The sequence below is a fragment of the Eptatretus burgeri genome, chromosome 9 (assembly GCF_056783735.1).
Source record: "Eptatretus burgeri isolate ZD-2024b chromosome 9, Ebu_testis_v1, whole genome shotgun sequence".
NCBI classification, from domain to species: Eukaryota; Metazoa; Chordata; class Myxini; order Myxiniformes; family Myxinidae; genus Eptatretus; species Eptatretus burgeri.
In genome coordinates, this window is record NC_140969.1 from 1,559,324 (window position 1) to 1,581,788 (window position 22,465).

General features: G+C 43.6%; 1 protein-coding gene and 1 pseudogene across 2 annotated transcripts in view; both read right to left on the reverse strand.

Moving 5' to 3' along the window:
• Positions 1 to 6,252, reverse strand: part of LOC147019417 (uncharacterized) — a 6,942-nt pseudogene extending 690 nt beyond the window's left edge.
• Positions 1 to 22,465, reverse strand: part of POLE (DNA polymerase epsilon, catalytic subunit) — a 153,857-nt gene that overhangs the window by 31,907 nt on the left and 99,485 nt on the right. For both annotated transcript variants that reach the window (XR_015061403.1, XM_085893868.1), the window contains exons 36-41: positions 19,265 to 19,441; positions 17,587 to 17,810; positions 16,362 to 16,588; positions 14,639 to 14,840; positions 13,465 to 13,638; positions 11,526 to 11,651 (exon numbers count right to left, since the gene is read on the reverse strand). Coding sequence is in view for 1 of the 2 variants with exons in the window: in XM_085893868.1 (XP_085749994.1) it covers positions 11,526 to 11,651; positions 13,465 to 13,638; positions 14,639 to 14,840; positions 16,362 to 16,588; positions 17,587 to 17,810; positions 19,265 to 19,441 (1,130 nt within the window). In the remaining variant the exon portion in view is untranslated. The remainder of the gene's footprint in view (positions 1 to 11,525; positions 11,652 to 13,464; positions 13,639 to 14,638; positions 14,841 to 16,361; positions 16,589 to 17,586; positions 17,811 to 19,264; positions 19,442 to 22,465) is intronic.

Below are 22,465 nucleotides of genomic sequence, written 5' to 3' on the forward strand. Positions count from 1 at the left end.
AAACCTGTTCAAGCTCAGTGAGGTTGTGTGGGGAGCGTTGATGAACACCAATCTTCAAGTCATGCCACAGATTTTCGATTGGATTTAGGTCCGGGCTCTGACTGGGCCACTCAAGGACATTTGTCTTTTTGTTCCTTAGCCACTCCAGTGTAGCTTTGGATGTATGCTTCGGATCCTTGTCATGTGGAAAAGTGAACTTCCGTCCCAATTTCAGCTTTCTTGCAGAGGACAACAGGTTTTCCTCGAGGATTTTTCTGTATTTTGCTCCATCCATTTTCCCTTCCAATCCTGACAAGTGCCCCAGTCCCTGCTGATGAGAAACATCCCCTAAAAATGATGCTGCCACCACCATGCTTCACAGTAGGGATGGTGTTCTTTGGGTGATGGACTTTGTTGGGCTTGTGCCAAACAGTAGATTTTGCATTTTGGCCAAAAAGTTCCATCTTTGTTTCATCAGACCACAAACCTTTTTGCCCCATGGCTTCAGAATCTCAAGAGTGATTTTTTGCATCCCTCAAACGGAACTCAAGATGGGATTTTTTGAGTAATGGCTTCCTTCTTGCCACCCTACCGTACAGGCCAGACTTGTGGAGTGCTTGGGATATTGTTGTCACATGTACACAGTGACCAGTCTTTGCCATAAAGGCCTGTAGCTCTTTCAAATTTCCATTGGCCTCTCTGTTCAGTCCTCTTCTTGCTTGGTCATCCAGTTTGGAGGGACGACCGGATCTCGGCAGGGTCTTGGTGGTACCATACACCTTCCACTTCTTAATGATTGTCTTGACTGTGCTCCAAGGGATATTCAAGGCCTTTGAAATATTTTTATACCCATCCTATGATCTGTGGCCTTTCCACAACTTTTTCCTGGAGGTCTTTTGAAAGCTCGTTGGTGCTCTTGGTTGAGTCTGCTGTGAAATGCACTACTCAGCAGATGAAACCGAGAGGAACAGCGTTTTTTATTCTGAAATAATCAGAATCACAACTGAACACATGTGGAGGCGAATTAACTTGGTGTGTGATTTTGAAGGTGATTGTTTACACCTGACCTAACTTACAATTGCTGGTGTAAGGGGGATGGACACTTATCCAACCAAGACATTCTAGTTTTGTATTTTCAATTAATTTTCTGAAATTTGTGGAATATATTTTTCACTTGGAAGTTGTGGGTTATGATGTGTAAATAAAGGTGGAATGTAACTTAATGATTTAATGTAACTTAATTCCAGGATACAAGGTAAAAATAGGTAAAAAATTTGAAAGGGGATGTAGTCTTTCTCGAGGCACTGTGCGTCATCAACTCTCCATTGGGTACACCAGGTAATAACGATGATGTCATCGGTGAAGTGGGATTGCAGCCATAATTGGTTGAATCAAAATCTTTATCTGAAAAAAATCTGAAACTTCATACATCTGATCTACGACCCAATGCAAGAGAATAATTTAATTTAAGATGTAATCGGTCACGTGGTCTATTGGATTGATAATTATTTTAGAAAAAATGTTTAAAAAAAAAAAAATCTTTTAAAATATTTTTCTCCAGCAATGTTTTTATGATCGATGCGAATCTTCATACATATGATCAGCTATCCACGGGGAATGTAATTTGAATTGTTTTTGTATATTAATCTTTGTTGATACAATTTAGCCTGAATGTGCACAAAAGTTGTCATTAAATATCCAAATAATCAATCAATAATCGATAAAGCTATGGATCATGGCATTGCATGTGAAATCATAGGGTGCATGGATGATATGGGTAGCTGGGCCATAACAGTAGTGTGTTCAGTTAATGAAAGTATTTGTCTTCAAATGAGCGCACGAGGCGAGACTATTAGACGAGTCCAATTTTCCGAAAATCAGACATCCCCAGGCATTTTTGAGTAAACGTTGGCAAATATGTTATCCTGAAGGTTTTGGGTGTGCCGAATCCATCCATTTCTGCAGTTAGCCAAGCTTTATCTCTCAAGCTGATAGACACTCCCAGCGGGCCAAATACAATATGGTCACTGCCAATTTCCTGTTGTCCACATCTTTGCTTCCAGAGATCATAGAATTGACAATTGAAAAACTTGTCACGGTGTCTGAAGGCTGAACACATATTCCTAACAAATACTACATTCATCTGATCTACGATCTGATTAAACTCTTCACTCACACCGGGTTGTAGATCAGATGTATGAATCATGGTCGGGTTGTCGGCGACGAAACCGTCTCCCCCACCAGGTTTTCTGGTGAGGAGGATGTTTGGATATGGACATCCAGCAGGATTAAAAACAAAACCTGTCAAAGGGTGGAGGAGCTCCTTGTGAGCCAACGGCCATCCCTATCTAGTGCACAGCTGTGTCTGCAGAGATTCTCCTGCAGTTGGGTTACTTTTTATGAGGAGGTTGGTGGCAGGATTTGCACTCTGGCCACCGGAAAACCCTTCACTCCACAAAAAACAAAAAAACACAAAGAAATCTGAAAATTCACTCTGTGGGAGTACCTCCTGTATGGCTTCCCTCCGCAGGGCAGCTCACCGGATGATGGGATTGTGGCAAAGCCTTCGGGACCCCCAATCTTTGATGATAGGAGGAAAACCATGGGGTAACATTCCCAGGTCAGATTGCGGTACTGTGTATCGGGATGGTGCTGAGGTGTCGTCCACCAGAAGGCGATCACCTTGGGTTAACCTGATGTGGTACCTTCGGGTGGGTGCCTGGAATGCCTTATCCCTAAAAGAGGATGATCACCTGTCTCTGTTATCATCTGAGCTCAAGTGTTTGAACATCGGTATTGCAGCACTCTCCAGATCGTGGCGAGAACATGGCGGGTGGTTACCCCTACTATTGGTCTACACGCTCTGATGGTTACCATTCCCAAGGAGTTGCTGTAGCTGTGTCCAATAAGCTGACTCCAATGATAATTGAGGTAACACCGGTCAACGAGCGTATTATGAGATGAAGGATTCATCACTCCTTGGGTGTCGTTTCCCTGGTCTCTGTTTATGCTCCGACTGAGGCGAGTGATCTCACTGTGAAGGACGCATTCTATGGTTGATCAGTGCCCCAGGCGAGATACACTTCTAGTCTTGGGGGATTTCAATGCATCGACTGGAACTGATAGGGACGGTTATGAGATGTGTGTTGGTCCCCATGGGTCAGGAACTGTGAACCTGAAGAGCACCAAGTTCCTTGACTTTGCAAGAATTCATGGACCGAGGATGGCCGATTCATGGTTGCTGCGCCCACAAGCTCATCGCTGGACTTGGTATTCCAACGCTGGCAGTGTGGCAAAGGAGATTGACCACGTCCTGGTTGATAGTTGCTGGAGGATGATCCATAACTGCAGGGTCTACCAGAGTGCTCAGTTCCTCAATACCGACCACAGGCTTGTTGTAACAACTCTGAAGTTGCAGCTTAAATACAGGAGAATGGTACCATCCCAGCATTGATTGGATATTGGCAAGCTCAAGGATGAGAGGGTAGCTGAGTTGTTTGCAAACAGGCTGTGTGGGGCTTTGGGGGTCTGGGTGCTTTGGAGAATCCTGAAGAGTTGTAGAGTGCCTTCAAGACCACCTTCCTTGATATCTTGGAACTCACCGTCGGGCGAAGAAGAATTTTGTCTCTCAAGGGACACTGGATACCATTGACCATGGTCACAGGACCAGTCTGAATGGCAGAGCTGAGCTGTTCGGGGAGCTGAGGCGTTAAACCGTACGTGTGCTAAGGGTGGACAAGGAGGCCTATGTGCGAGGAATCTGTGAGGGGGTAGAGCAACACTTGTGGTCAAGTGATTCTCATCCTGCTTACAGGGGAATTCGTGCATTGCGTTCATCCAAGCCCATACCTCGGCGTACTGCAGTTAGAGCAGAGGGTGGTAGGCTCTTGACAGAGGAGTCCGAAGTGAAGGCCTGCTGGGCCGGTTACTTTGAGCGGTTGTACCAGGCTGATCCCCCAGCTATCGAGTTGGATGTCAGGGTGTTACAATCACTGTCGCTGACCCTCCAATCAACTGTGGTCCACCTTCATTTGTGGAAACACAGGCTGTGGTGAACCGGTTGAAATGGGGTAAAGCTCCAGGGATCTGTGGCATCCATGCTGAACTTCTCAAGGCTGGTGCAAATGCTGCACTGATGTCGTTACCTGTGTTCCAGGCAGAGCACAGAACTGCATGCATCATCCAAACTGACTGGAAGAGGGGCCTTGTTGTCCCTCTCTGGAAAGGGAAGGGTGATCGCCGCCCAGGACTGCAGCAAATACCAAGGGGTGACTCTCCTATCAGTGTCGGGCAAGGTCGTTGCTCGGATAATTCTTGATAGGGTTTGTCACCATCTGCTTGAGCACCAGCGTCCAGAGTAGTCAGGCTTTACACCAAAGAGGTCAACGATTGACCGTATCCTTGCTCTTCGGGTCTTCACCGAACACAGACGAGAGTTTCGGCAGGGGCTGTTTGCATCCTATGTTGATCTCTGTAAAACGTTTGATTCAGTGAATCGGGATGTCCTCTGGAGGATTATTGGTCTTCGGTGGGGTGACACCAAAACGTATCAATCTGATTTCTGAACTATACTCTGGTACTGAGAGTGCTGTGAGATGTGGTGATACCATCTCGGACTTATCGTTTTTGGGGTTTTTGGGCGCCCTTTGACCGTGGGCCCCCGCTCCCCAGCCAAACAGATGGTCCCGATTTTTTTGTGTGAGAATACCCCTTCATATACTCAAACACCTCAGCATAAATGAAAATGGGATCTCAATGGGTTCAAGTGTGATGATGGTTTTATTGTTTGGGGACTCGGGTGCTGGAACACCAATACGCCACAATACATAGCACGATATTTGAACACAAGATTTCCAATACACTTTATCAGTATATTGTACATAAATTTTCCACATGCACATGCAGGTACTGGAAGCGATACTCGTATGAGTAAGAGTTTTTCCGAACATATTATAGTCAAGATTTTTTGCCAACCAATGTTTTATTTGACAGCTGTGTTACTTTATTACTGATTGTGTAGGTTCTACCTGTAGCAGTTTTTGGTTCTACGGAAATAAGTATATCAGAAATGTCTAAAACGCAGTGATCTTCAATGTCAGGAAAAAAATAAACTATTTGTGGGCCCGTTTGGATGAAGAAAATTCACTTTCACTTCATGAGTGTCCTGAAAGGCTTCCATGATGCAGGCAAGCCACCATTTTCAATCATAGTGCACTGTGACATAACCTGAGTTTCCCGTTAAAAGTTGGTGTAGATTTTGAAATAGCTGACTCGATACGGGGTTCCTCGCTGAGACTGAATTCACTTACTTGAAGAGCAGTTTCAGAAATAGGGATGAAAGCATGAAGTTTTTTGAGTTCCAGCTATGGTTTTGGCCGTTTGTAGCTCGCCTATTCGAAGAACAGAGAGCTATAGCGATACCCCCGGCGTGAGCGTGAGCGTCAGCATGAAAATGTTAAAGTTTTTGGTGCAAGGTATTGCCTTTCTAATATCCACCACACTATTTTTTTACTGATTACAATATACAAATACATATATTGCTTTAAAATTATTTGGATCACACTTCACTGCAATGCTTTATTAAAAATATTATTAGACAAGTCTTTTAAAAACGAAAAACGATAAATGTATAAACAGGCGAACATTGAGTGGCTTTGACACCACTCTGGTTAACCTTTCTTCCAGATTTCGTTCTTCCTCGTCATACCCCTCTTGGATCCCGTAACCGAACTTCATTTCATTCAAACCATTTTCAGCAAATGCGAAAAGATCTTTTGGAGAAATAATTTGACTGTCGTAAGGTCAACGCAGGTTCTCACGTGTTGCTTCTCGTTTCACTGTACCTCCCACGCCATCTGAAGGGCCATTGCCATGACTTGTGGCAAAAAAATGCCATTCTGCGTCAATACCATACTCTGATTTGTGACGACATAGGTTTATGAAGGCTTTGCAATTCTTATATTGGCCAGCGCAACCGTCTGAGAAATAGTAAAGTTTCTTTACATTTCCAAAGCTAGATTTCAAGTGTTCAATGAGCATTCTTTGGAAGAGGTGGACTGAGACAATGTCGTGAGTATTGCATTCTGATATAATCGTGAACGAATCGTGGTTTAATTTACCATCGTCCGATTTGAAATAGTAAACCCAGGGGTGAATTGTCGCTTGAGAGCAGTTCCAATGGAATCCTTGGGCCACATCCTGTACGACAAACGAATAGTTCTCTGAGAAGTCTCCAATAATGACAAATTCTCCTTCAAGTCGTGTCTCACTAATTTCACCGCGCGTTCACAGAATTGATTAATGAATTCTTCCAAAGGCAGGACCATGGAGCTCAGTTCACAAATGTCGGTGGATGTCCACCGTTTAAACTGAATTTCATCAATATCCTCGAGTTCATAAGCACTCAGTAGCTCGGTTTTGAAGTCTTCAATTGATGGGCAACTTTCACAAGTTCTGAAATAATATGCCGGTTGTGCTGGGTTACAAACTATGCATGCTATCACATGATGATAGCTAGGAAGTTCGGCTATCTGTGGCATTTTGGAACCAAACATCATCAGTTTCACATTTTGATGTATCGTACATACACATACACTGTGTTTACCACCTGAACCGGCCAAGATACACTCCGAGGGACGGAGCATGGCGAACTTCGCAAATCCAACTTTCAAAACAGGGTTCTTCTGTTTGAATTTCTGAAACAGTTCCTTGAGATTGTTTAGTACCAGGCGCTATTGAATTTGTCTTTTCCATGTTCATTCCTGACCACCACACAGTCCTTTTTCCCCGGCATTATTCGGCTGACTTCATCACCTCGGTAAAATTCGGTTACGGCAGATTTCACTTCGTCAGGCAATATTTTACCCTGTTTGGGATTTGGAGACGATAGCATATTTTCTTTCTCTAAATTTTTGGCTTGCACAGCCATTCTTTGGGAGCAACTGAATTCACTCATCATCCCTCTGATGCTCATATTCCTAACAAATATTGTCAGTATAAGTATTTGTTCTGAACGGCTCGCAACAACGTATTTTTCTTCCAGGCTTTTGATCACCTCTGGCATGCAGTTTTCATCACATTTTGACGCTGTATTTTGTGTTTTCTCCACAGTGCTTGGTCCAGCAACTAGTTCTAATTTCTTTCGCACAGAATCTTCCACTTTACTTCGCTTTTCAGGAAAGTACCCTGGGTTCCTTTCTGCCTTTCGTTTGTGGAATGGGCTTTCACCTATCATCGATAAGGACTGGTTTAATAAGTCAACTTCTACTTCTCGCTCAAAAACCTCCTCATACTCATCTGTCGAAATAGATTCTGTAATGCCTTCGATAGTACCTTCTGATGATAATTTTGAACTGGTCAAAGATGATTCTTCAATACGCTCTGGTGACAACTGAGAAAGTTTTTTTCTGCACGAAGTACAAAGTCTGTCATCTTTTTTCACCTTTGTAGAAAATTTCATTAACCGATCATTTGACACATTGCGAAGATCTTTTCGTTGTTTTGTTTTATGGCAGCTGAACGGATCGCAACAGTATTTTCGGAACTCCTTTCGATCTTCAGTCGCCATACTTACTGCAAAATATGCAAAAACTGAGATTAGCCCATTTATAACTTAATTTGATGATGGTTATACAAAAAAATGTACACTTAGAAATCAAAAGACACAATAGGCAGAATAATTTTTCGCAAGTGATGCAATATATATATATATATATATATATATATATATATATATATATATATATATATATATATATATATATATATATATAGAAGTCTGAAGACGACGATGGTTCACGAGCGGTATTTGACGATGTAGATTGTTTCAGAAGTCAAGGATGAGACAATGTGATAATGTTTGACCAAATTATAAAAATGATCAACATGATGTGGTACGAGTGACAGGTTATTAGCTGCAAAATGTCGAAAACCAGGTTTCGTTCAACAACTTAAAAAATTTGAACTTTGCATAACCTTTAAAGATCCCAAAACAATGTTGTAGACATTAAAATAAGGAAGCAGGATACGTACTATAGCTTAATGGAGTTAGTTCGTCGAAGAAGCTCAAAAACCCGGTTCGATTCCCACAACTTTGAAAATTTGACCTTTGTGAACTTTAAAGGTCAAAGGTCAAGGATTATGACCTTTGGTGCAAAACTTCCTCTGGAACATTCCAGGAACAATATAACATCATATAGGCTATATGGCATTAAACACTCCTGGGATTATCCATATTTTGATGAAATCAGCATAAAAACAAACTTTAAGGGGGCGCCACGGGCAAGGTGTTCGAGATAGAGAAAAATGGTTTCAAGACTTTAGGTGGGGAATGACCTCAAGATTATGCATAAAAAAATATTGTCATCCTAGCTCTCAAAGTTTGGGCGGTCATCTGATTTTTATGTCAAAATTCGAAATTTTCTAAGTTCATGACCTTGTGACCTTGACCTTGTGACCAAAATGAAAAATCGAGCTCCATGGGGCTATGCAGGTGCCATTGGGCTAACCAAATACCGAAACCCCTGCCAGATTCGACAACCCCCTCGGAGAAGATGGATTTTTATGTCAAAATCGCAATTTTCTAAGTTCGTGACCTTGTGTCCTTGACCTTGGGACGAAAATGAAAAATCGAGCTCCGTGGGGCTATGCAGGTGCCATTGAGCTAACCAAATACCGAAACCCCTGTCAGATTCGACAAAACCCCAAGGAGAAGATGCAAATTGAAATCGGCTACCCCCCAAAAACATGTTTTTTGGGCGTGGCTACACCCATTTTCAGGAAAACACAACTAGATCATGATATAAACCTCCCACCAAAATTTCATCAGGATCGGATCAAAACCCACGGAGCTATGCTCAGGACAGACAGACAGACAGACAAACAACAATAACTAATATGGTGGTCACTTATATTTTTCGTGAACCAATATATATATATATATATATATATATATATATATATATATATATATATATATATATATATATATATATAATAGTCCAGAGATGATGATTGTCAATTTCAGACATAAAGTCACCTGCCAGCAGGTGATGTCATTGGACGGATGACGGCAATCGTCGCCCAATGTCGAATCAAGAATTAGTGATATGTGGACCCCAAACAATAAAACCATCATCACACTTGAACCCATTGAGATCCCATTTTAATTTATGCTGAGGTGTTGGAGTATATGAAGGGGTATTCTCACACACAAAAAAAAAATATATATATATATCGGGATCATCGGTTTGGCTGGGGGGCGGGGGTCCAAGGTCAAAGGGCACCCCAAACTATAACTTTTTGAATTACTGTTTCGGAGTGATTTTACTTTACGCAATTCGAAAGATCTCGCTTTTACAAGCATTTTGATACCAAGATCATCCAAATCGAACCACTACAACCTGTGATATGGCCAGTGGAAGATTGTGGGTCAACCGGGGGCACCCAAATTTGGGGGGGGGGGTTTAAAATGGGCCCCGATGGACCCCCAGGTCTGAAAATTAACACATAATGTTTTACCGTGGATACAAACACTTGCACAAGAAAAGAGTGAAATCTGAGACGATGTGTCAAAATTTCGCTGAAAAATGTGTACACGTGACATGGAACACCCTTGATGCATCTCGTTGACGTCGATTGTTATCCAGTGGGCATAGTTTGTGTGATCGTACCTCATGAAGAAAGGTATCATGCAATGGACTGCATGCAGATCGAGTTCCCAATTGCTATCTCTCTGGGTACGAGTGAAAAGGAGAAGTATCTCGACCAATTACATGCAACCCCAAGATAATTTGAAGTTGACATTTTCAAATGATGTCTCGAAGGTTTCCGTGAGATCTCGGAATTCAGTGGTAGCAAGCAGGGAAAGAGGTTCTTCCAAGTCATCACCGTGTGTAACATATTTGCAAACTTTTACTCAAAAATGCCTGAAGCTATTTATTCAACCACAATTTCAGTTTTTTTTACTCGTCAACATGTGCTCTTCCGAGTGCCATTCGAGTTCGATTTTTGTGTTTGCAGACAAGGGCAAGGTTATTGCAGTGATGGATGAAGTAACCGATCATTCCAATAGGTGTAAGTACCTTTAAACGATGAGCGTATGTACCAGAAACTGCCAAATCTAAACAACAATGGACTTGATACCAAATTATCACAAACCGGTGCAGTAGCTACAAACCGCAGGACTACCACTGCATATACTGTATGCACATACATTTCATTCCATCGTGACCATACTCTGTACAGAGCGTCGGTGCTGCCGAAGCAGTCTCCTGGGCTATTGAGCACAATCCTGGACGGGTCGCGACTCCGATGGAGGATATCCAAATGGCTCAATCATGCCAACAAGATGGCACTCATTTTGCCGACCTCGGAAGGAAGACAGGCTGAGTCAACCCCACCCGGTGTTAATTCAACGACCGAGCGAGATTTGAACTCGGGACCTGAGGATCCCAAGCCCGCCATAATCAGCCAACACCAGGCATAAAATTTCATGGTTTACTTAAAATCCACGAACAAGATTGACCGTTAAGGTCACTTGTTCCCTTTATAAACCCCGTCTCATGCAGACCGAGTGAGGTTATCCAGCAGCAGACTGGTGGGCAACACTAAAATGACTGAAATTAGTGAAAAAATTGTGGAAAGATTGAAAAACGTTAAATTCTGGGATTATGAGGTAACGGGGTCATTTTGGGTGGTTTCCCTCTTTACGAATGTCCCAATTGACTTGGCCAATAAAAATCAAGCCTGAGGTATACATGAAGTACACGAAGCAGGATACCATCGACTGATTTTTTTGAATAGCAATCGGCTCTCTGGTGTCTGAAGTGGTGTCTAATCTGGTAATGGAGGGGTGAGAATGGAAATTCTTTGGGGGGGGGGGACGTTTTAGGAACAGGTGCGTTGACAATACATTCACCATTGCGCATTGGTATAAGGTGAACCACGTTCTTGCACAACTTGGCCATGTTTTCCTGAGCATGAAGTTCACAAAAGAGATGGAGAAAGAAGAAAGATTGGCCCTTTCATATGTTAAGGGCCACCGGCAATTTTACGGTTCTTTGTATATGTCTGTGTACAAGAAACCAACCAATAACAATGGATGATTCAATTTCAATTTGTGTAATCCTATTTGTCCTGAACATAATGTTGTCATACACTAACATACCATGCACGGTTTAAATGATGGTCATCGAGGAATGCTGTAACCAAGGAGATAAAACAAGTCCATCACGGATTATGGAATAAAAGCTGCGATAAGAGCTAACAAGGTGGATGCAAGAAACCGAATAAAGTGTTACAAAACTCAAATAGATGGATATGATTGGGTGGTGTGTACCAAAGGAGTTGGATATGATTGTGTGGTGTGTACCAAACGAGTTGGATACGATTGTGTGGTGTGTACCAAACGAGTTGGATATTTTTGTGTGGTGTGTACCAAACGAGTTGGATACTATTGGGAAGCAGACATGAGTGTACATCAGTCAATCCAAATCTACAACGAGGCAATACGAGGCAGATTATCCAATATGGACCATCTGACACACCTGTTGGTGACATACTCGACGTAGGCGAGGGCGTCAGCCACGTTGCGTTTTTTGGTGCAAACCAGTAGTCTGTTGAAGTCTCCGTAGACTATGGTCGAACCAAGTCGTTTGAATTCAGCCACAAGCCTAGAAAGCAAACAGGTATAGTAGGCAAACAGGTACAAAACAATCTCAGATTTTAGGTTTGACATTTTAACGATGTGCTGAGGGTGGAGGTAGGAGGATACTCCGTACAGAGAATCGGGTGAAGTCCGGTGCCCTTTACCTTCCGAGCTCAAGTTAGAGCTGGCCAGATGTTAATTCCTTGTCAAGGGATCCTACCAGGGATGCATGAAATAGACGATGACGAATGACATGAACAATGACCTGATGATGCAACGATTCAGGGCAAACAAGCCAAGACAAATCAAAAATCACGTCTTCAAAATCCCAACCATGGATCAACTGGTGCGAGTTTGTATGACAACTTTCGATCAGGTCTTACCAATTAAGGTTCCACAATTTCATACAATAGTCGAGTCCAGGTGCAACCCAATAATTTGACAATCACTTTACGCAATGCATCCAGCCACCCACCACCCACCAACCACCCTGTGTCCACTTGTTGCAGACCATACATGGAGAGGTGGCATAGTAGAAGTGGTGTTGCACACGTCACGAGCCATTGAAACCATTTGTATGAAACACTCTCAACCTGTGGTGTTAATGTTCGCTGAGAGCTGTAATCAAAAACCTCCAAGAGGGAAGTTCAGAGCTTTAGTCGCCCAGTATTGCACAAGACAACATAGATTGGCAGTGCCATGGATGATCAAGCAGTCCTTTTCACGACAGCACGGCTTACCTTGCATCAGGAGATGGCTAGAAAAGGTGCCCCAAACATTGCCGACCTCACGAGACCAGGTACAGCTTCCTACGGCTATTGTCAACATGAAACTCAAAAGACACAATGTACAGCCAAATCATCGCTTCGTCAAACAAAAATCACAACTTGCCCTGGAGAAAAACATCACTCAAGGCTAGATAAGGAACCAACTCGTTACAACATAGACATCTCTGCACCGGTGAAACCAGATTCACATATGAATGGCGGATCACCTAAAAACAGGAGCAGTATACACCGACAGGTGTTATACCAGCGTGGCGGATCAACTCTCGTTGACACGGAGAGATTCACTTACCTTACCAGTGATATTCATATCTCCACAGGTTACGAGCCGGAGGTCAATTGACGTCTGGGTCGGGCCTGGGAAGTCATGGATTCACTGGATCATGGGGTGTGGCGCTGTCTGTTCCAATGCAAGAGGACGAAAGTCCGAGTCTTCAGGTCCTTGGTGCTTCCAGTCTTGCTCTTCGGATATGAGACTTGGACTCTGTCAAGGAATCTGAGATGAAGACAACTCCGATGGACTGTATTAACCAGGTCTCTTCGGAGAATCCTTGGCTATCGCTGGTCAGACTTTGTGTACAACAAGCCGTTGCTGAGAGAGACTCAAATGAGATTTGTTACCTGTATGGTCCGTCAGCATCAGCTGCTGCCGTATGGACATTTGGCTCGATTTCCTGACGTTGATCCTGCTCACCAGATTCTCTCATCGAGGGAGCCTCATGAGTGGAGGCCAATGGAACGACCGCATGCGTCGTGGTTGCAGCAGTTTAATCGGCATCTCAAGGAGATGGGGATGGGCCAGGCATCTGCCTGGGGGATGGCCAGACGGAGACGGAAAGTGGACGCAGCGACGGGCCGCTCCAGCGCATGATCCCATAGCGAACTCAACACTACAAATCTACAGCTACCTCAAACATCTATGACAAAAAGGTCAGGGAGCATTACAATGACCATTTCTCACACTTAAAGTCCGTTCTGTTGGGAAGGTCCTGCGATATTTAATCAACCACACAACCATCACTAACCACAGTCATTCCGCAGTGGAGGACTCACTGTAAGAACAACTTGCTCATCATGTTGTGCAATGAACGATGCAATGCCGGTTCGTAGAGCAGCGAAGAGGGATAACTCAGCCAACGGTAGAAGTGAATCAGCTGGGTATCAGCATACACATTGCTGTACTGGGTCACCTCTTTCACCCAACCAGCAACCATCCCCTTCACCAATCTGCAAACAATAGACAAAAACATAAATTTGGAAACAATTAAATAAAGATAACCTCGCTTTGTAAAACATCTCTTCCTTTTCGCAGATGACTCCACATGATGTTTTGAAATACCCCTGTCACACTGACTGCCAGAGAGTAGATGTGTCACAACACACACTGTTATTCTGGAATTGATAAGATGCTGGAGTTACAAATGGAACACGTCCTTCAATCCTGATAAGAACTCACAATCGCTCCGGAAGGATTGTCAAACGAACCATCGATCCATTTCCTTAGTCAGCCACGAGAAGAGGTACAGTCTCACCATCAAACAAGACCTCTCCTGGGGTGCCCGTACAGCATCGCTGGCTTCCAAAGCCAGGTACAAACTTTGGGAAGCATTTACCGCTGGGCCAAGTCATTCCTTGAAAAATCAGAAGTACTCATCCTAATTCTGAGGTCTTTGTTGATTACCCAATGGAGTACTGCTCTCCCTATGGGCTGAGATCCTACAATCACACGTCTCTTCTGCGTTCTGTGGAATTGAAAGCTATCGACATCTCCCATAATGAGAGCAAAGCTCAACTCCTGTTTCTCTCATCGCAGACACGTCGTTGGCCTATTTTTTATCCCCTCTTCTCAGGTCTAGCTCCCAGGTTTACTGTTTGTACAAATGTTCCATCCAGCAGGTGGTGGACTACCATTTCACATCATCCAACATCCTTACCATGATCTTTTCGACCCCTGATTACCTTACCTAACCCCACTCTCTTCCTTGCAGGTTGTACCACTTCCTCCCCTCCTCTTATCCTGTTGATGGTTTGCCTTTCTTCTTTTATTTGACCCTTTCCCTCCTTCCCCACTGTCAGTGCATTGGCTTTTCACCCGACACACCATGCTCTTCCACAATCCTAGATAAGATATTTCATTTCTTAAAACAACACAAGAAAACAAAGGCTATGGATACAGCTTATGGCTTTGGGCGATACAAATGGAAACGAAACCGAACTTTACACGTGCCTGAAGGCTTGAGAGCAAAGCGCCGTCTCGTCGTAACTGGGTATGCTTGGAGCCGGGCCACCAGACAACATGTCAGGGAGAGAGGCAGCTGGCATGGCATCAAAGGAGAGGCACACGGCACCTCCTCCTTCCATGTCGTTGACGTGATGTGACTGCAGCAGTGTGTTCACGGCCAGGAACTGGAGTTGCAGCTCCACGCACACTGTGCGGACACAAAAGGCTCAAACAACCAATTTCTCAAAAGGAACTCTGCAGAAAACTGCAGACATCTTGAGACAAAACATTGGCGATGTCGAGAATCAAAACGATTCAAGGTTTTGTTTCAAAACCGACACAAATTTTCAAAAGTAACAGCTTTCGAGAGACATTTCAATAAAACGAGTTGGCCTCTTCGTGGTCCCGTTCCTTGGATCACGATGCGGGGATTCCTCCACCATATACATTAGTCAACACTTGACTTGTACATTTGTTACACGGACACGAGTACACTGATGTCTCACAATGAATTTATCACACGGAGCACAAAGACAATCTCGATTACGAGTCTTCAACTAATGTAAAACAACAAAAGGCAGAATTATGGTTTGAAAAAGCATTCTGTCATTGTCTTGTTAGTATTTTAAAGTGTTTGTTTGCACATTATTCTTTCAAGGCTGAACCGTAGCATGGAGAGGCCTCACATGTTCGGTGTAAGTAATTCAGAATAGGGGCTAGGTTTTAAGCTACCATACTTTAGCCTTGATGTCTGTTTTGAGGCCACCAAAGGCCACTATAAAGTGTACAAAGGGACGTGGGGACAGCAGGCAAAAAGTAACCGAGATGAGGCGAACAACTCCATGGCTTTTCAACGTCCAACACGTCATGAAACCACCGCAGGGAAAAGCTCACCCAGCAAGGCAGTGCTCAGTATCCCCTTCCCCACACGCCGGATACCAATCCACACTAAAAATGTTGGAGGGGTGGGTAAGGTGGTGGTGGTGTGTATTGTTGGAGGGCGGGTTGTGGAGTGGTGGTGGGTATTATCCTACAGGGTGCCCCACAGAAAAACCAGGAAATTTGGTACAGTTTATTTAAAACAAAACAAAAGCAAACTTAGATGCAGTGTAAAACAAAGACACACTTTATTTTCAAACAAAACAAAAGCAAACTTAGTTGTAGTGTAAAACAAAGATACACTTTATTTATATGTTAGTTTATTGATATGGTAAAATAGGGCAAAATAAATCTCAAATTTCCTGGTTTTCTGTGGGGCACCCTGTAGTTTAGATTTTCACTTTTTTAAAATCGCTCTATAGTACCTTAGCCTTTGTAGCTATGTGAAAGGTAATAAGAAATGATCCCCGATCCTATTCCTTCGTGGGTGTCGGGAAGTGTTTTCGGCCCCCAACAAAAAAATAGGAAAAAAAAAAATTGATTTCTTCAAAATGCCAACAGGTTTGGAACAGCACTGGGCAATGCTGGGTATGCCTGCTAGTACTGTTTCGAGGAGCTCAGCTTAAAAAGGATAACGTGTACTACTGGCTACCACAAGGTGGCATTTGTGGCCTCGGCCAGCACATTCTGTGTGGGCAAACAAAAAGACAAACGGACCAAAATGCAATACCCTCACCTCTGGCGAGGGTAAATAGCGTTAGGAAAATGTTCAACATTGAACAAGCATCTCATAAAATGCCAAGAACATCAGGAACTTTTAAACCAGAGATCACAGCACAATCTTCCGTACCACTATCGTAAGCACCAGACTGTGAGAGTTCAATGGACGAGCAGCGGCCGCCGGCTCCCTCCGCCACCAACATCGCTTCGTCCACCTCGCGACCTCCAAGGTCAGGCCGCGACCCGGGGGCCAGCCAAAGGAGGTGGCCCTGCTGCCGAAGGCGGCGAGACAGGAAGAGGTCACAGGCGAAGGCCGGCACGTCTTCGGGTAGATTCCCCACCGGCACAGACAGGTACCTGCACAGGTCGGATGAAAGGTTTGAAATGATTGAAGCCCAAACAAGGCAGAGAAAAAGAAAATAAAATAGAAACAACCCCTTTGTTGCATGAACATTGGTAAAAGAGAGAGTGAAACCTCACAATAAACGGAGCAAGCTTCCTGTGTTAATGAAAAGATGATCAATGCCATGGTGTTTGGTTCCAAATCGTTTTCTGTTCGATTCTTGGGACAATTGGATTCAGTTAAAAACTGTCGTTTTGATGAAACGCTATCAAGAGGGGAGTGAGATTAAAAATAAAATAAAATAAATTGTTTACTCTGTGCCCATGTCAAACCAAATTAAAAATCATTCCAAAACAGGACGTCATAAAAACACAAACAACAGGAATGAATAACTCATGTAACGTGGTGGATAAGGTGGTGTGTAAGATCCTGCGTCAATAGCGGTAAACGCCTGGATTTTTTTTTAAAAACAACTTTTAAAACCTTTATTTTATTTAAATTGAATCATATACTTTAACAGTGTCGAACACAAATCATCTTTTTGACACTTACAAAACCCTTCCGTTTCGCAGTACTTGGACGTGTTAAATAAGGTGGTGTACAAGACACCATCGATGGTGCTAAACTTCCGGAATTCTTTTTTCTAAAACCATTAAAACCTGTATTTTATTTAAGTTTAATTAAATAGGTAAACAATGTGTGAGGTGAGGTGTTCTATGAACTCTCGAGTTTATTTAGCACATGTTTCAGGTGATATAAGGGCTCGAGCGACAATGGAGCAAAAGCAATTTGTGTGTCTGGATTTGAATTTTTCTTGAACACCCTTTACTCTGTGGTCGAAAAGGAAGATCACAGGGTGGAAAGCAAGAGCCTGATAAAGGAAAGACTACACGACGAGAAAAGGGGTAATTGTCGAAGATACAAATGACATTTGCAAAGACAGCGTTGTGCAGAACGACTGAATGGAACGGCCGTGTAACGAATGAGGAAGACAGACAGACAGCACGGTGACCTGGCCAAGTGGAAGGCCTGAGTGAGACAGGCATCGAGCGAGAGGAATCCCTGAATCATGCGCCGAGCTGAGTGGCGCTGCCAATCGAGAGGGGAGAGCGACGAGTGGACGGACGGTCCGATACACACACACGGGAAGTCCAACAGAGAGGGTATGCAGGAAGCCAAGCGACTGCACGGCCACGGAGAATGGATAGACACCAAGGTGGGACCGCGACGTTCATCCTGCGAAGTTAAAATGTGGTCAAAAAGCAGGAAAATCATTACGACTGAAGACACAAGAGCACCAAACGATCAATTCCGTGTTAGATGTCCAAAGGACACAATCAGGATTTATACCACGAGGCTCTCGGGAAACCGCGACTCTCATGCATTGCCGGGTGTTTCAAACACAACGCACCATTGTCCTTGGAATTCCAAACACAATACTCAGGCTGAAAGCAATAAAATAAATAAATAATCACAACTACCGTGGCAACAAAATAATTACACATTGAATGCTGTATTTTCAACAAGAGCTCAAATATTTTGAAAAATGCATCTGCGAGAGCATGCTTCACAGAGGAGGTTAAGCTGGCCATCCTATGTACAACCACTTTGGTAAACAGTAGCAGATGCCAAAAGAGGATGTGGAAGCAAAATATCCTTTGACATAATTTGCAAGAGATAGGTATGCGGCACACATGAACAGGCACACACGGGCATGCATACACAGGCAGGCACGCGCACGTGCCGTTTTCTTCCAAATAATAATCAAATTTAAAGGGATGTGGATGACACACAGGAGTGCATTTCTTTAAAAAACACAGTGATCCAAGGCTTGGGGTGGAGCTTTCTTCAGGATCATTGGCATCTCCTGTGATGTAGTCAAAGCTATGGGCCTATCAGTTTCCCATCACAGACGGGTTTGGTGGTCTCTGTCTTCTGCCGCCTCCTTTCTGGTCTTGTACACTCTGCTCTTTCCCCACCACTCCCCTCACAATACCCCCCCCTCCCCCACCCCAAGTTTATGCAGGATGCATGTGGTCCACCATCAACCCCATTCTATTGAAAATCAAAAAAAAATCCAGGATCACAGCTCATCTCTACTCATTCGTTTCTCGTTCTCCCACCTGTGGAACCAATCTCCACATTCTCCTCAATGTCATTCTTCCCTCCAGGTCTTAATGACAGTTGTTCACCATCATCTCAGATCATTCTCCATACAAAACGATATTTTCTGCCCTCATTAACCCCACCTCTTTCGAAGTTTCCAGTTTTTCCTTCCTGAGACTTTGCGGCTGTATTTGTCTTGTCCAGCCGTGTGTCCTCCCCTCACCCTCATTCTTCACCACATTGCTTATTTCTCCAAATCTTCCTAAACCCAACTGTTGGTGCTTTTCCTCTCTTTTTATACTGTTCCTTTTGTTCTGTTACGTCCTGATCCGTCGGATGTTCTAACTCCTCCATGAGCCTCAACTTTGTAAAAAAAAAAAAAATAATAATAATAATCATGAAAAAAATCAACCCAAAGATGGAAAAAAATGTCGTTCGTGCATCCTTGTGTACAGGGGACATTACTTGTCACCAGTTTCAAAAACATTGTTCTGGTCACATGATCTGAGCTGAAACGTTTGTTCAAATGAAAACCCTTCCCCCCCCACCCAACCCAGCACAGCCCGGAACCAACAATTAGTCACCTTGTATGACATCAAGAGCTTGTGCAATGCCTTGTGGATGGTACGAGGATCAGTCTCGGCACGGACCTGGAAGGTGGTGCCAGGTGGAGGCAACATTTTGTCGCCCAGCGTGGGCAGCAGAAAAGCCCTCTCGGTAGCGCACAGAGCCGACAGACTGGGTAATTGGTTGCTGCGCACCTGCCAAAAAAAATAATCAAATCAAAATATGCACGATAACAACAAAGACTCCATGGTATCTCTCACGTGTTCTATTTTACAATTTACACACACACACACACACACACACACACACACACACACACACACACACACACACACACACACACACACACACACACACACACACACACACACACACACACACACACACACACACACACACACACACACACACACACACACACACACAGCAACCCAATGAGAAAAGGCACCGAGTTGCAAGAACAGGAAGTTTCAGCAAACGTGGATCTTTCAAATAATCAACAATGTAATGGAATCGATAACTGCAGACGGTATGGAGAGAGAGATAGAGGGGGATAGAGGGGGATAGAGGGGGATAGAGGGGGAGAGGGAGAGAGGGAGAGAGGGGGAGAGGGGGAGAGGGGGAGAGGGGGAGAGGGGAGAGGGGGAGAGGGGGAGAGGGGAGAGGGGGAGGGGGAGAGGGGGAGAGGGGAGAGGGGAGAGGGGAGAGGGGGAGAGGGGGAGAGGGGAGAGGGGAGAGGGGAGAGGGGGAGAGGGGGAGAGGGGGAGAGGGGGAGAGAGGGAGAGAGGGAGAGAGAGGGAGAGGGAGAGAGGGAGAAGTTGAACAGCTGATGTTTGCAAAGCAAACTCTCATTAGAAGAGTGGTGCTCTGGGCCTTTGTGTGGTTAATCTATTGTCTACATTGTAGTTCATTCTAATAAGTAAATGGGAAATAACAAATACGTACGAGAGGAAGTAGAAGGCAATTCCAGGAAAGCCGTGAATGTTTACAGCTGGCTCACATTGAGAGCTTGAATACGAATTGTTACTCAAATGCTCAGTTGCTATGATGTCCTTAGGCCACTTTGCAATGTTGTTGGTGAGAAATGGTGCAACATGCAAGGTGAAAACTTGGAAAGAGAAGAAAATGGGACGCAGGACGTTTGGCCCATCATGTCTGTACTTTACTTAATTTCATTGGGAGGGTGGCACTGGCAGGGTGCGGTTGGGGGGGATGGAGGAGGGAGAAGAACAATGGGGATAGGCACAGGAACATCACAACCATGAGGGTGTTATTTATTTGGGTGGGTGAGAGGGAGGGGGGTTATGGGGAAGGTCTTGTAAGGCAAGGAATGAACACACCGACAGAACATTCACCATGTGATGAGACCCTATCACAGACCTCACAATCACTACACAGATAACCAAAACACCGATCCATACCTAAACTACCTAACAATGCTGTCAATATCCAGGTCCACCTCGATCCTCAATGCTTCTACGTAACTATCCAATTCCAGTATAAACCTTTCTTCCATTTCTGTTACCACTAGCTTTACAGGGAGACCATAATTTCTTCCACCAGGAGGCGAGATAGTCTTTACCGACCGATAAGGAAGAGATGAAGAAGGAAAAAATGAGATACTGCATTGGTTCGGCGTACAAGTCGATACTTTTCCCTGGAATTCCAGGCTTCGACCTGCTCAGAATCGACTTATCTATGGTTTAAGATATTTAATTTAAAAACAAAAATCGGAAAGTGCGATATTTTTTGAAATAAACCATTGGGTGAGCAATTATTAAAATGTTAAATCTGCTCACTGATGCGCATTATCCAATCAATAACTAGCACGCACTCATCGATTACGTTTAATCCATTCCTTTCAATCCCAACCGGATGTGTCCTTCCTTACCACGTCATCTCAAAATACCTCCCGTAAAGTCACGCAACTCGGACATGGCAGCTTCTAAATTGGAAGTTGTTAAGTTAACCAAGGAAAATGGCGGGAATATGGCTGTGCACAGGAAATGCGGTGTCAGCGAGAAATGTGTTCAGGACTGGAAACGTGTAGCGTGCTCCGAGCCAGTGCTGATGATGATTCTGCAGCTTGGTTTAAAATACTGTATCTCTATATGATAACAAACATGGTGAAAAACTATTTACATCCCCAATTTATCCGAAATGTCGTCCCACAAAGCAATTCAAATTACATGCACTTAACAGCTCATTCATATTCATCACCCTGGAAGTACCGGAGGCAGCGATACGTTGAGAGTGTCGGGTAAGCATTAACACCTTCGTTGTTTTCACATGGATTGACAAACTACCGTAGTTGATCGAGCTTCGTCTTATATGCAAATGTAAACACTCATCTCCTCATCATGGAAAATAAATAAAAATAAAAAACAGGCTTATCCTTGGTCAGCCCACATTCACCTCGCAAGGGTCTTAATCCACCATTTTGTTTCGGCCTAATCAAAAATGCCTTGAAACGGGCATCCAAAATGCCTTGCCAGTACCTCTGGTGTATATTTGAAGACTTAACAACGCGTCTTCCATCGTTAAATGAAGATACCGTTTTGAGGAAACGAAGGTAGATTTTGATTACAACTCAAACGAGGTTATGCATGCTTTGGCCGCAACGATCGCAAGACCAGCGAAAATAATGGTCTTTAATTTAAAAATAAAATAAATAAAAATAAAACTTTTGGTTTTCGTCCAACTTTTCAAAGCTTATAAACAAACTGATGGACACGTAATTCACGTATCGTGTGAAATAAATAAACACGAGAGGCGGCGGAAATTGGCTTCGTCGTGAAACGTGAAACACGGCCTGCGTACGTAATTAATTATTGAGGAGGCCGCCAGGGAAATTGCCATGAGATATTTATGATGTACATGCACATTTTAAAGAAGTTGTGTACACGTACACTTTAACGTTATATGAAATGTACACAAACACTTTGTACGCTCAACATCACCTCTGAGTATATATACATTTTATATATTCCAACACACAGTGCCTCGAGAAAGTGTACACCACCTTTCAAATTTTCACCTTTTGTTGCCTTATAACCTGGAATTAAATCACATCAAATCAGACCATTTCCACCTTCATTTACACATCGTACCCCACAACTTCCAAGTGAAAAACAAATTCTACAAATTTCAGAAAATTTATTAAAAATACAAAACTCGAATATCTTGATTGGATAGGTAATATTCAATAGGCAAAGCCG